This window comes from Hylaeus volcanicus, chromosome 6 (assembly GCF_026283585.1).
Source record: "Hylaeus volcanicus isolate JK05 chromosome 6, UHH_iyHylVolc1.0_haploid, whole genome shotgun sequence".
Taxonomy (NCBI): domain Eukaryota; kingdom Metazoa; phylum Arthropoda; class Insecta; order Hymenoptera; family Colletidae; genus Hylaeus; species Hylaeus volcanicus.
In genome coordinates, this window is record NC_071981.1 from 4,375,904 (window position 1) to 4,390,575 (window position 14,672).

The window sequence follows — 14,672 nt, forward strand, 5'->3', positions numbered from 1 at the left end:
TCCATATCTGGCGATAATTTTCAAGATTCTGTTGTTTAACTGAATTGGCAAAATTAATCAGGGAACGATGTACACATAGCTCTAGCTTCGAGGAAAAGAAGAAAGGAATTTAAACTAGGTTACTTAGTATCGAAGATCAACAAAAGCATTCGCAGAGTAATAAAGTAAAATTTAGTTACTGAACGTAGCACCATTTTCAAATTGATTCCCAACTCGTTCCCTGGTTTTCTCTCGATCCAGAAGCGCGTGTAAAAAAACGTCAATTAGATGAAATTTGGAGGGTTGGTATAGAGCGCGAATCAGGCTCACGATTCGGCGGTACACACGGTGGATAATTTCATCGGCGGCCGGTGCATCGGCCCGGATACGAGAGGTGCGCTTCCGGTCGCTAGATCTCCGGTCAACGAGCAATTTTCCGGCCGATTGGCCCCCGGAACGTCCAACTTCCAGCCAAGTCGATCTCCGCCAACAGGAAGAGACACGCTTGTTTACTTCGTGCCGGAGGTGAACCCCAACTGCATCCTCCCTCCCAGTTCTCACGCTACATACGCTCGATCCTTAACCCTGTTGAAAACCTAGGCCCCTGCGTCCAACCGAGGAAGGCGGGGAGGGTGAACGTGTCCTTCGTATATTGCTGACTAACTACGTGATCGGAATCTTTAGGCTGAGAAATTTCACGGTTACCGTACATACGACTACACCCACCAACTTCTTGCAAGTGAAACCTGGTTTTTCGACAACGATCCTAAGGAGGAGCGAGTAAATACATCGATGCACGGGTATTCTGACACCTAAATTTGTTGGCTTTCGAAAAATTATAAACTCATACGCTCTTTCGCCTGTACTCTTCGTCCAGGGTATACCTCGAAGCATTCCAATTTGTCGAATAACAGTTTTTGAGATTACTAATGCTCTTGGACATATTCACTTGGCAAACTTTTACCAAACTTTATCAGATCGTCCTTTCGGTACGTCTCTTCCAACGACTCTACCAATAACCTCGTTTCCTAACTCTCTCGCATAGAATCTGGCCAGAGGAGCAACGATATCCAGATACCAGAGCTGAGGAAAATTTTATTCACGGATTGGATAGAGACATTTATTCGATCCACAGTTAAATTTTTTATTCTTTTTATGTAATATTTCTTTCCTCCGTTATGAAATATTTCACTTTGTAATTTAAATTTCAATTGTTATCCAAAGTCGGATCAATAGTTCTTTACCTTTTATTTTGTTATATCTCCGCGAGATACTCGGCGCAAACGTTCTACAAAAGAGGTGGAGATTCTGAAAAATCTTTTCTTGGGGACACGAGTGTGAGGAACCAGTTAACAGAAATATACAAATCGTCCTCTGGATTACATAGCAAACGAAAACTGCAGAATACTCCAAGTTTCGATATTCACTGCTTATTGCAAAAGCTTCGACTTCGTATTTTCCGCACGGAACCCCTCCTTTCCCTGCGATCTGATTTTTCAATTCCTTTAAAAGAGTCCCGGCCGATTCTAGGAAACGTCCGGAACCACGAAATCAATTCGCAGACCCGAAATATAGAGACCCTGAAACGTAATCTTGCGAAACAGCAATTTCTCCGGTTAAATAATTTATCGCAATGTAAATTACGTATCGATCTTTCGTGCCATCCTGATAATTATCCTTTGTATCTTCCAATTCCGACAATCTCGAATGTTCTTTCAGTCGTATTTATCGATTACGCTATACCAGACTTTCCTTCGAATAAGTAAGTTTGAACTCACTAAGGATGCCACTTGAGACCAGAATGTTGAATAATAGCAGATAATATGCTTCCCTAGTTACCACCGCATAGCGGTTCTCTTATTACCGAACAAAAGGGACATGCATCTCCGATTGATACTATAATTTTCGATGGTTAACCGAGCTATTCGCTACACGACCCACCGCGATACAATGACCGAAAATTCTGTGGACGCAAAGGTAACCAAGACCCTTGATCCTATGAATGTCAAACATTCCGTCGGAAATTCCCGCGAAACGGGCAGACAATGTCGCAAAAGTGAATCGAGAGGGTTGGTGGACGGGGCGCCGGATGTCATTAAATCGAACCGCTCGATGCAAGTCGATAATCCGATAATGACGAGTCGCGAATGTTGTTTTAAACGTCGATGGCAATTCTCCTCGTAATTTCGAGTGGTCTGCTCTTGGATCCGTCGAACGGTTAGCAGCGCCATTTTCGAGCCGATAGGTTCCGCAAAGAATAAGCGTCCACGAAAAATCTCCGTGACTCGGTGTTTACGGATTTACGAGTCGTGTCGCTAAATCGCTTTAAGGCTGGCTCCCATTTGTTCGAAATAGCGTTATCGCGACATGACTGACACGATATCGTTCGCCAAGGGACAAAGTGTATCCACGGGCTTGACAGTAAACATACAGCTGGTGCAAGCATCGAGAAACCACGGTATCGCTCTCAATTCGCTTGAGGGAGCACCGCGTCTGATACACTTTCGTCACGACGATAGTCCGGCGTTCGAGGCCGAAGGTTCGAGTGATCAAAGAAGGAAAGAAAAGGAGAAACAGGGAAACGGAAAAATCGGTATTCCCGTGAACGCAAGCGGTGGTTCTCAACGATGCTCGGAAACGTTACGGATAAAGCTTATGAAACGTGCACGATTCCGCTCTCTTCGTTCGTGTAAATATGTTTTCTATCTAGCTAGACTTTACCAGAGGGATGTTCGCTCGTAGGAGGAATTTTCTATTTCCCTACGAACGAGATACACCTTCCGCGCAGCGTTTGGCCCGTACGATATTCGTGACGTGCTTCGATTGTCCTTTTATTCGACGACTTTACCATCTTCTCGATTCGTTGTCTGGCCATTACTGGGGTAATCTACTGATTCTACAAGCGGTTAAGTAGGCGTATTTGTTTGAAGTAATGTTACAAATCTAAATCGAACATAGAGAAACAGAATTGATTTCTACACCTAATGTTCCAACTAAATTTGCTTTATTAAAATCTATTATACCAAAGGATCTATTAACCCGAAGAAGTGATGTTGTAAGAAAAAGCATCACAGAGCATTAAGTTGGTTCAGTTCTGCCCTGGCGTATCAGTATGTAGCTTGATCCCCAGAGAAGCTCGCTGCATTGTTGTCGAAACTCAAGAAAATCTTATCCAAAAGCCTCGACTTACACCTGGAAACCTCTGTTAGTGACTCTAATCTCTGCCGCAACAGTCGCACAGAGATCTACCCAGCCAGAGGCCCAGATAGTTCCAATTGGAACTATCCATGCGTTCCTAGGAGTGATCTTGGAAGCTACACTTGACTGTCAAAGTCTGTAGATCACACACAGACCTCCAAACAAGGAATCATTGGGTTGGAGGCACCCTGGTGCAAGCAAGAAACACTTGTCTGCCGCCACCAGTTCATCGCTCCTCCCCGGTTCTCACTTATCGCAACCCTCGTTTCCCGACCCGACTCATTCGATCCAACGTTCCCGCATCACGAGCGGCGATCAGGAGCTCCGCGGCCGCAGTTGCGACCGCAACATCCGGCGGATATCGCACGCAACACGCTCCAGAGAGCACGCTGTCTGATGTGCTTTCATCACGAGGATAGTTAACCGGGCGGAGAAGAAAAGGAGCCAAAGGGGCTCAGGAATCGAAAGGACGAAGAAAAGGGAGAAATCGAGGGGTAGCTGGTTGCTGGAAGACGCGGTGAAAGCTTCGTTCCTCGTCGTAAATGGTTCCTATGGTTAGGGTGTTCTAACGCGCGTACGTGGATGTTCTTCTCAGCTTGTTCCTCCGGCGCCAAACATTTTCCAATGGAACTGGAACGACGACCAATTTCGACGGGCCATGGGATTATTTCGAGTGCTGGAAGGAAGATGGGAATGGTTGAAAAGTCCAGGGATATTTGGGAAAGTGCGAAGAAAGATCGCTTTGTAACTTTGGAAAACGATTGATGCACTAGAGTCTCGTTCGAATCGGCATTTTATTCTGTCTTAATGTTTGAGTTCAATTTCAAAAATCAAAGTGAAGCCAGCAAGATGTTCGTGGATAGAGAATATAAAATAGGAATAAATGGATGCGAAGAAGGTACCGAGAGTGGAATATGCGGAGAAGGTAGCTGAAAGAGGATTAAAGAAATGTAACAGATTGAAAAGGGGAACAGCTGTAGTAAATACGATGATGGCGCGGAGTAGAAATCAAAGGAAATCGGGGATGAAGGAGGGTAGTTTGTGCTCAGGTGGAAGAGGTGCACGTCAAATTGGCCGCATAAACGTGCCCCTTTCATTGAATCGCCTAACGACCGGACATAAATTAGATTGGAAACTGGAGATCCTTCGGAGGAGAAGTCGCGAACGATTTTCCGCGTCTTCTAACGTTCGGGAAACGGTCGACAAAATGGGAACAATGTTACTCGAGGCTTTCGAACTCCCATGGAGGCTTGTACGAAAACGATGCAGCGAAGTAAATCGGAAAATATCGATAGAGACGCTTGCAGTGTAAATATAATTACCGAAGACATAGAAATGTAAATTGAAATTAAGTATAATTAATTGTTTATTAAAACGGAACGGCGAATATATTGTTTGTATAAAATGAATAATTAAATATCGAACTTCTACTTTACGCTCATATTGTAACATAAGCAAATGAAATTCAATATTTAGTTATTCATTTTATACACACGATGTGTTCACCATTCTATTTTAACGAGTTATCAATTATAATTAATTTCAGTTTACATATCGATTATTTTCTTCAATTCTTATTTAAAAATGAACGTTGAATTCACGTTTGCTGAAAACGTTACAGTTGGCATTGTTTATGGAAGCAGGAAGATTCGAGTCAAAGTAGAACATTAGTTCGCGAAAGTAGTTATTTTATGTACCAACATAAAAGCGCACATTCTCTGTATAACTCCATTTTCATGAAACTATAAATGGCGTTAGGATGTGCAAACATATGTACGCAGTAAAAAGTTCCTTGACAATTACGGGATACAAAATTTCACAGAACGTCTGACAGGGTCGTGAAACGTAACGGAATTCTCTGGAAACCGTAAAACCCTGAGGAACCTCTGGAATATATTCGTAAAGTAGATGTGCTGAGAAGTCGAAAATTTCCGATATCTCGCAGCTCCAACAATGGGAAGTTTCCCCGATAAAGGCTCGTCGTTAATAAAAAAAATCAATCGGCCATAATGGTTCTCTGGACTCGAAAGTTTCGCCATTCTATTCACCGTAAGCACGAAAACATTCTCTGAAACGGAAGGTGATCTGTCGCCATAACAATAATCCTCGAAATCGCGTCCATAAGAATGTCGAGTTATAAACCCGAAAATCCGGACGCGTTTCTCCGATCGCGAGACCTGGTTTCACGACCCACCGAGAAGTAATACACGTGGCTTTATGTGCGTTTTCATGGAGCAAAAGGTCGTAAGGAAAATACAGTTACTCGCAAAAGTATCTGTCTCTCCTCTGTAACGAACTGAACGGGTTTGAGGAAGGTCTGAATAAAATAACCGGCCAGGAAAGACATCCGAGCGTAGACTATCTCGGTACTATCTTTTGTGGGTCACTTTAATTAACATCATTGGACCAAAGCGTGATGTAAACGTGATATTCGTTTCATCGAAGATACCTGAAAAATTGTGCGAACCGTTACAGGTTCTCCAAAGTTTTCCACTGGTAAATACGAAAACATTAACGCTGGAGAATCGTCCAAACGATCCAGAATATGGCGGACAGTTCCGGGCCAGGTCTGTGAATGCATCGTTTATTGTACACATCTCGCGCAAACGTAATATAGGAAAGGAAATCGTCCTTTCCGGTTCGTAGATCGTCTCCTAAGGCGATACAAAAGCAGGACTCGGTGGCACCAGCCCCCCAGCGAACGTAAACACGCGTTGCTCGCGTACATTTCAGCTGGCATTATGAACTGGCGTACACGCCGCGGCTTCGGAGTGCTCGGATTCGTCGTAAAAGCGACCGAGTCGTAAAAGGATTACGTTAAAGTTAACGCGCGGCCGTTAAGAAACGTCCTGATAAAATAAAATCTTAATCCTGCCCCGACCGCGGAAGCGACCGAAGATTTAAGGTCCCTTACCCTTGTTTTCCTCCCTTCTCCCGTCATACTTGGCCCAACGTTCCCCTCCGAAGCCCTTTATTTCTTTCTTTTCTTCCTTGTCGGCCGCCGCCAGCTTTTACGGCTTACCGGCTCGATTATTAGACGTGTCTCGTTTTCATAAAAGAGCGAAACCATCCCCTCCACCGGTCCAGCCTTCCGTGGCCCCAAGTTGTATTAACTTGTAGTTTTATTATGACGATACCGTGTCTCCTTTTTTAAAGTTACCAAGGGATTTGGGCCGAAATTAAGGCGCGGGGTAAATTGTAGACTGAAAGTGCCAGAGGATTTAAGTGCCAAGAAAAATATTCGTACTTACGAAAAGAAAGCATTTCATTTAATTAAACATTTTTTTCTGGTCTATTTCTTTGCGTGAATCTACACCGACGTCAAGCTATTCGACCAACCATAAGTTTCACTTACTTTTTCAGTAATAACGGATACGTGTGCCTGATGTTCCATCGGAGGGACGACCACATAATAGAGATGCAACTGTCGGAGTGGAGCCAACAGCCCGACGACGTATGCAACTCGAGTACGTTCAACTCCCACTCAACGCCGTACACAACGTTCATTAGTAAGTCAATTACGATCATTTATTAACACTTCACCGTGAAAAGGTCTTTCAATATTTACGCAAACGGTCTCGCGCTGTTTAAAATGCGGCGGGGTCGGTGGTTTAGCGGTCGCACTTGTAACATGAAATCGTATCATAAATTTTCAATTGTAAATAATAATTCAACGGAGGATTGCGTTATTTACCTAACCTGTAGCAGAGATTTACTCTGATAAAAACTTGTTTACTACTAGTGGATAAATGACTGTTCGTTATATATTATCCGAATAAAATTGGCTAGTATGGCGTAAAAATGGGATTGCGTTTTATATGACGCATGGCGGAGGAAATGGCCTTGAGCGACCAATTGATTTCGTTCCGACCAAAATCTACGCTGGGGAATCCTGCGACGGTTTTGTGTTTCGAATTCGGGGAAACCGGAATCAGAGTTGACCAGCTTGCCCGAACACCTCTCCAAAGTGATTTCCTGTGCCGCGTAGAATCGCTTCTCGGCATCAATTGGGTCGATTCCACCCGTTTGCGATCGAATTTATGTTTCTGGCTTGTTTCGATCTTATCGGATTACCGAGGATTACTGGCAACATTCCATTTGGCGAACGAACAATTTTTGGCTACGTCGAGTATTAATTCCCGTCCTTCCCAACAACGAGTTATCGATTATGATTCTCCGTAATGAGTAATAAAAACAAAAACAATTTTAATATTATACGATTTAGTACAATTTAGTAACGTCAACACACATACAGTCAGTTTCATAAATATTCATACCATATGTGTTTATTACAAGAATTCGTCTCAATTAAACGGTAGGTTCGATGCTTCCAAATAAATGTTTCATTATAAATATCTACATGAATAAATATTACGCGTGTATATTTTTATAATGGAAGAACATCGCGCGATTATTGTTCCGCGTCAATCAGCCACTGGATCCACTACGGCATTAAATTTCTCGGTATGATCTTTGGAGAAATCTTACAACAGCTTTCGTTACTTTGTCTACGATAAATTAAGAAAATCGTTTTCAAGAGCTTAGAGCTAAAGTAAAGCGTCGTCTGGCTGGAGAAACGACGCGACGGGGGCATGAGGGCGAGCAACACACAGCGAAACGGAAACGCGAATGGCACAAAGTGGAAGTTGCAAATGTCGGAGTTTAACAATCGACTCGCGTGGAGAGCTCGTTTACGATCGCGTAAAGGATCATATGCCGAATCCGTCGTAAACTCGGTCCTCCAGACCTGGCGCGCCCCTACAATTTCTGCTTAAGCCGATTACTCGATTCCATAACAGTGACGAAGAGAGAGTCATTCTACCAGCCTGGAGTTTATCGCGACGCCATTCAAATCGCACTTCCAGGGCGTCTTCGACGTGTCTCAACTCCCGACGATTGTTTCTCGTCGTTTGAGGCTGTTTGTCGTTGCTCGACAGTTTCTAAATGTTTGGATTTTCTTGAAATTCAAGATCGAAAGGGAAAATGTTAGGGGTTATCCGTGAAACGGATCGTAAATATAAAATATTATTAATCAACGATTCCAATCTTATTTTTTCAGCATCGGATCCGATGAACAGGCATTGCCCCAATTTGGGCCGCTACGAAATCGTGTCGGTGATACATTCGCACACGAACGAGAACGCTGATGACATATTGGGCGTCGATGGCGAGCCGAACATGGCCAACGTCGCCGAGGTGCAGGACGTCAGGGTCACGTCGACACCTTTTCCAGGACGATGTCGTTACGGAAGTGTTCGTCGACTGGATATCGGTTGCAAGAGACCCGATCGCATGGAGTTTGCCACATCCTGCAGCGACGAGGCGCCGTCTGGTGAGATTTTTCAATGATCCATCGAATTGGTACCCTGGATAATTTTGCACGGTGGCTTCCTCCCTTAAGAAAAGTTACTCCAGAAAAAGCTGGCAGTGCGAATACTTTTTCTGCCCACCGCAGAAAGGAAACCGTCTTTGTGAAATATTCATACGATCCGAATCGTCCATTGAAACTTATTAATCATCATCAGATCTTCGTTACGGTTCGCCATCCTCTTTTTCACTCGTCTCAAAGAATTTCCCAGTGGAGCGAAAACGTTGGAAAGTTGTAGGTTAATATTGCAAACGATTAATCTTTCGTTTTCTTTGACGTATTCACCGGCTTTCCATTGTCATTCCTTCCGGTGTTTCCTTCACGAATCGAGTGGAGACATAAAAATTCTCGACATCCAACGAGACGACAGAAGGCCTGGAAAGTGCCTGAGAACATTGACGGCACCGGTTATGGGGGTTCCGACGTTTGACGGACACAAATCGTCGTCCTTCTCGCTGTCACATTTCGAAGACGTCACCTCCCCCTAACTTCAGACAATGCGAGGCCTTGTATACAGGGAAGAAGCAGCCAGACAAAGAGTACGCGGCTTTGGCTGGGTCTACTCGAGCCTGAAAGCACCCTAACTGCCTTCCGTCTAACCCTAACATTCCATCTATTGTCCAATCTAATGGTTGGATCGAATCTGTACGTGTTACTGAGAAATTATTCCAAGTATACAACTTATAAACCTGCATCGACCATCTCTGTTGCCTTCTTTATAATGTAAGTAATCCTAAAACGTCAATATGTTTATTTCAATCTATCGTTGTCTATTTTTTACCCTATCAATATTCTTCAAAATTTCAAACTCCATTTTCTTACATATTCTACTACTTTAATCCCGTTGCACCTGATACAAGGTCCTCATAGATCCGTTCTACAAAACTTCTCTGTCCCGATGGTTTCCGCGGTCAGCGTCTTTCGAACCCTATTCACCCCTCGATTGTCATCCGTCTTGCCTGCATCCTCCCTCCGCCTTGTCGAAATGACTGCACGCACAAGGTGTCGAATAAGACAGGGTGCCGAGTGAATCCACGGAGGGTGGAGCATCTCCGGCAGGAACATCTTATCGGATTACCCGCACCAGGTCGAGTTATTCTCCCATCGAGAGACGCGCCTCTCGCTCCCCATTTACCTTCGCTCTCTCCGCTGCCAGGAAAGTTATCGCAAGTGGCGATAGTTAGTTTGCGGGGAGTCAGCAGCGTGACGGTTGCCGTGGTTCCCTGTGCTTGCTTATGTGCAAAGTTTGTAGCTTTATTAGGTTGTACGTGTTTACGGCGCGTGTCTGCGCTTGCGAACATAGTTGCAAATGGGTAGTGGAAAGTTCTGCATTTTTTCGTTTCCTTTACCCCCGGCGCTAGTTTTTGGCGCGAGAAATCTTGCCGCTGAGAAATCTGGCGTCGAACGATTCCAGAGATATAAGACGTTGGGTTTCTTAATCTGGGCTTCGTGATACGTTGCGTTCTAAGTGGGTTGTTCAGGTTTCGATTATTCACTCTGTTCGCGAAAGGTTTAGCATCACCTGTTTCGTCTATATCTAGGATCGCCACTGTGTTTAGAGATTTGCGAGTAAAACGATCGCACGATTGCGAAAAGTAGATTTGCCGTGGGTAGATTCGGCACGATTCTAATCCCAGCCGTAGACAAATACCGGCTGCGAACCGTATGTGATTAACGATCACGTCTGGGAAGCCGGCTCGCGACATTCGAGATGTTCTCGGTCTACGAGCAGAGCTAAGATCCCTGTTTGTACGAAGTCTTAATGACCAATTCGCGTTCTCTTCGCCGACAGAACGGAGAAGCTGCAACGTGGAACGCAATCCCCTTGTCGACAGTCATAAGACACGAGGCTCCAGCGTCTAAATCCTCGGTTATGTCAACGCTCCCCTCTGCTAAAATAATTCCGGATACGAAACGCTCTAACTCGGCTCAGGGATCCGCTTGTGTTTTTCTGGATTACGAGCTCTGCGATACGACTGACGCCTCGTCCTTTTGCTCCTATTGGCCTGGCGACGTGATCTTTTCCTCTTCCTGCGAGTTTATCTTTTCAAGAGAATTTTTCCTTCTTTTTGAATAGTTCGTTTCACTTTACCGCTGTAGTTCCACCTTGGGAAAAATTCCACAATATATTTTGGTACCTCGTAACCAAACTCCGGATGTTTAGGTAAAATCATATTTCTAAATAAGAATTCTGTTATCTTTTCAAAGGCTCCCCTGCTCTTTTCCACGACTAATAAACACTCTAAAAATGCTGCGTCGAAGAAAATTTGATACTACTCTCTTTCGTGTAATTGGTACACGGTATACTTGAAAGTACATATACTCGTATATTTAAATGTGAATTTTTTACATTACATACATTTAATGTTAACAATTTTCCAAGATTGGACTGCTCGCCGAGCAGGGCAGCGTGACGTTTCGTTTCATCCTTTGAAATGCACGCTAAAAGCATTTTCATTAATTGTAATTAATAATTTAACGGTATGCGACGCAGACTAAATTGATTTCGCTTTATTTCAAGCAAATTTGTTTAACTGGAAATTATATGACTATCCGATATATGTACATTATACATTTTTGTTGGAACGAACTAGCAAGTCCAAATCGATGTAAATGAACTTTCGAAAAAATAATGATTTTTTATACAAGTTTCTACCACTTTGAGATTACAAATTTTATAGTTATTTCAAGGTTCAAGATTTTACACTTCCTAAAAGAATACGTAAAGAGTTTAAGAATTCATTCATGAATCGATTTACTTTGAGATTCAACGAAATTTAATATAAACAAAGTCGTCTCTCAGTTACCCAGCCTCTCAGTCTCTCAAAGCTCAATGGCGACCGAGAGTCGCTTCTCGAGGGCAAAGAATTAACGACGATGTAGTGGTAAATTCATATAATAATTCAATTCTACGTAACATACATTTTTCCTTCCTCCTAGACTCTGCTATAGTTTAGTTTTATAGATGAAAGTCAACTGTTATCTTCAATTTTTGTTCTTCGTTGGAAGTATGTCCTCCTTCAGGGGCTGAATTTTTGTTGTTTATTTCCGTTTTCACCCGGTGAACTGTCACACGGATGTTGTAAATTCTCATCTTTCTATCTTGCAGCTTCGATAAGGTATCGAGTCCAGACAACACGCCAGATATCGACGTGTCGAAGCGATTTACGGCTTTCGTTTATTTCGTTCCCGCTCGCGCCTTACTCGAACTCGAAACACAGTCCAACTTTTTTCCCCTCTAACAGCTGTCTCTTCGGAGTGTCCATAGAAACGTATCAGAAAAAAACTACCTTGTAATTCTCATCGTAAATGTTTCTTGTAACGAACATTTTTCTCTTAATTTAAATGTTTTTTATAAACGTTAACCAGTTCATTTTTTACCGTGCACGCTTCGATTGTTTCCCTTCCGCGTATTCTTTTTTCTTCGATATCCACGTCCCATCGCTGCCCTCTAACTCGCTCGTAAAACGACTCTTAAGGTGAACGGAATCGAACACTTAAAATCGTTGCATGGATGATTAACCCATTCAGTGCTTTCGTTAGGACGATAAACGTTCCTCCATTGGTTCCGGAATTTTTCTTGAAACCGATAAACTACTCGGAAATTGTACCCCTGTGCTTCGATTCTCGATAATGGGGTCACGTTATCTCGTGACGTAACATTGAGTTTCTCCATTTACAGTTACCTCAGGTAAAAGAAATAAAAGATATTCATTTCACCTTTTCGTCGCAAACGAATTTCGTAATTATCACAAAGTTCCTGCACGTGGTTGTTTCTATTCCTGTGAATAGAGAATTGTTGATACGTGTGACTAACGAACGCAATGACTTTCAGAGTACTTTTGCCACGGAACCTGGATCGAAAACGACACAGCTTACTTGGTCGCGAGCACCGATGTGGGTCGTTACTGTCTCGTTTACAGTGCGTCCGCCGCGGCGACAGGAAGTCGTGAACTCTCGGTGACGGGTCATCTTGCTTCCTGTCCGAGAGCCTCTCATCGTCATCTAGTATCGTGGCAAGTCAACCTCACATCGTACGGTGAGCATTGCCGACGACATCGACGAGATAATCGAGCCTCCTAATTACACAGAACACGAAGCACCGATAGCGTGGCTCTTGTCCTACTTATCCCGTCTGTTCAAACGCGTCTCTAACGTTAATTAATTGATTAATTTACTCGCCACTGCGACGATACGATTCACGAGCTGGCACCGTAATCTAGATAAACGATCGGATTAGCGATCCTTTGGGAAAGTCGAGATTTTGTTGAACTAGCTAATCGTAGAGAAGATTGGCTACAACGTCAGGTGTTTGGGCAATTAGAAGTTCAAGTAATTCGGTATCTGGGGAATTGAAACTTAGGCGAGTAGCAGTAGGAGGTGTTTTCCTTGCAGATGTTTGAATAACGGAGCCACTTTCGATTGAATTAATGATTATGCAAATAGATGCTTGGTCAACCCGATAGTTGACGCGTACGCAATTCAGTTGAATTCGGTTCTCTTAGTCTTTGGTTTTCTTATACTTAGATTAGCATTTCGTTGTAAATTGTGAACTATAAGAAAATAAGAACAGTCGAATAAAGCATGGTCGCTATTTCAGCGCAATGCGGCGACATTTCGACGGCCACGTCGTGGACCTACCGCATCTCAGCCTCTGTGTACATCTTCGTTGTCCTGGGCATCATGTTCGGCAGGTACATCGCGAGGTGATGCCACTGAGTGGAGAGACCAAGCCACGCGTGGACGGCCGTGTAGTCAGCAAGCAACAACAACAACAGCAACTACGAAATCTATACATACATATATACATGCCAATAAATAGATATATACATGTGTATATATTTACAGATTTTTGTAAATATATATATGCATGTATTAAACGGAACACTTTAACGGATGGTCCCGACATTGGGGGAGAAAGTAATTTAATAACCAAGCTTAGTGGATATGTGACCGTAGGTGCGAGTCGTGCAGAGAAGTGAACAAACAGAGGGGACAGTATGCGCATGTCGCCGTGAAACTGGGAGATATCCGTTGCGCCAGCGAACGTGGCGGATTCCCTATCGAACAGCTGTACATAAAGTAGCGATACGTTCACGAGACACGCTTCCCTCCATGCGAAAGGAACTTTGCTTCGCGTTCGTGCTCTATCTTCGATAGAAACGCTCGTCCTGGAAATATTGCCGGCCTCTTTTCCAGGATTATTCCTCTGCCCCTCCCTACCTGGGACCTGCATCCTTCACGATCTCGAGACGGTCTTAAAGTGCGAGTTCGCGTGGTGTTAAAGGAAAGATGTTTCAGAGTCTCGACGGTGCGATTTTTCTATGATTTTTAATTTAGCTATTTTTCACATTAACGGTCCTCCCACTTTTCCAATAGTTCGAAGCAACTTCGCGCGTGTCACAGTGGAGCTTAGAGTTCGGTCTGCGATTATAGTTGGAATTGGTTTGTCTGGATGTAGAATACGGATCTTTCTACAAACGTATTCTTCTGTGAATGGTGGCACGCACAGATCTGTTCTAATTTAATTGTGGTTTCGAGGGGTATAGATATCGAAACGCTAACGGAAGTTCAAACTTACCTCGGAAACATTCGGTCAGTTTAATTTCACGAAAAAGTTGCAATTGTACATTACGACACGAATTACGTCCACGAATAAAATGATACGTGGATGCACAACATATTGCTGTACATATATTTGTTATCGAAGTCAGGTCCAATTACACCAACGCATGATAATTCGTCTGATCAATTTCTGTTATCAATTTCAATGGCCACGTCTCACGAGCAATTATTAACCGACTTCGAAAAAGAGGAGGTTACTCAATTCGACATGTATTTTCTTTTTTTTTTTTAATGTCTGGTCACCGATTACGTCCAGATGGATTGACCAATCGGAATGAATCCTGTTGCATCTTGTAGAGCATGCCCCCCCCCCGGTGGTCGTCCCATTATCACCACTCTTTGCGATTTGTCATTTTTTACCCGTTCCTTTTGCCAAAAAACCTAGTTAATGTATATGAATCTGTATATGAATCTGCACTATCGACCAAGCACTCAACATTACCGACAGAGCACTCTGCATTACCGACCGAGCACTCTACATTACCGACAGAGCACTCTGCAT

The 14,672-nt window shown here is 43.4% G+C and overlaps 1 protein-coding gene across 3 annotated transcripts in view; it reads left to right on the forward strand.

Annotated features, from left to right (window-relative positions):
• The window catches only part of LOC128878228 (uncharacterized), a 217,974-nt gene extending 203,302 nt beyond the window's left edge, over positions 1 to 14,672 (forward strand). For all 3 annotated transcript variants that reach the window (XM_054126249.1, XM_054126248.1, XM_054126251.1), the window contains 4 exons: positions 6,541 to 6,686; positions 8,237 to 8,509; positions 12,381 to 12,584; positions 13,146 to 14,672. In XM_054126249.1, coding sequence (XP_053982224.1) covers positions 6,541 to 6,686; positions 8,237 to 8,509; positions 12,381 to 12,584; positions 13,146 to 13,255 — 733 coding nt within the window. In that variant the 3' untranslated portion in view covers positions 13,256 to 14,672. The remainder of the gene's footprint in view (positions 1 to 6,540; positions 6,687 to 8,236; positions 8,510 to 12,380; positions 12,585 to 13,145) is intronic.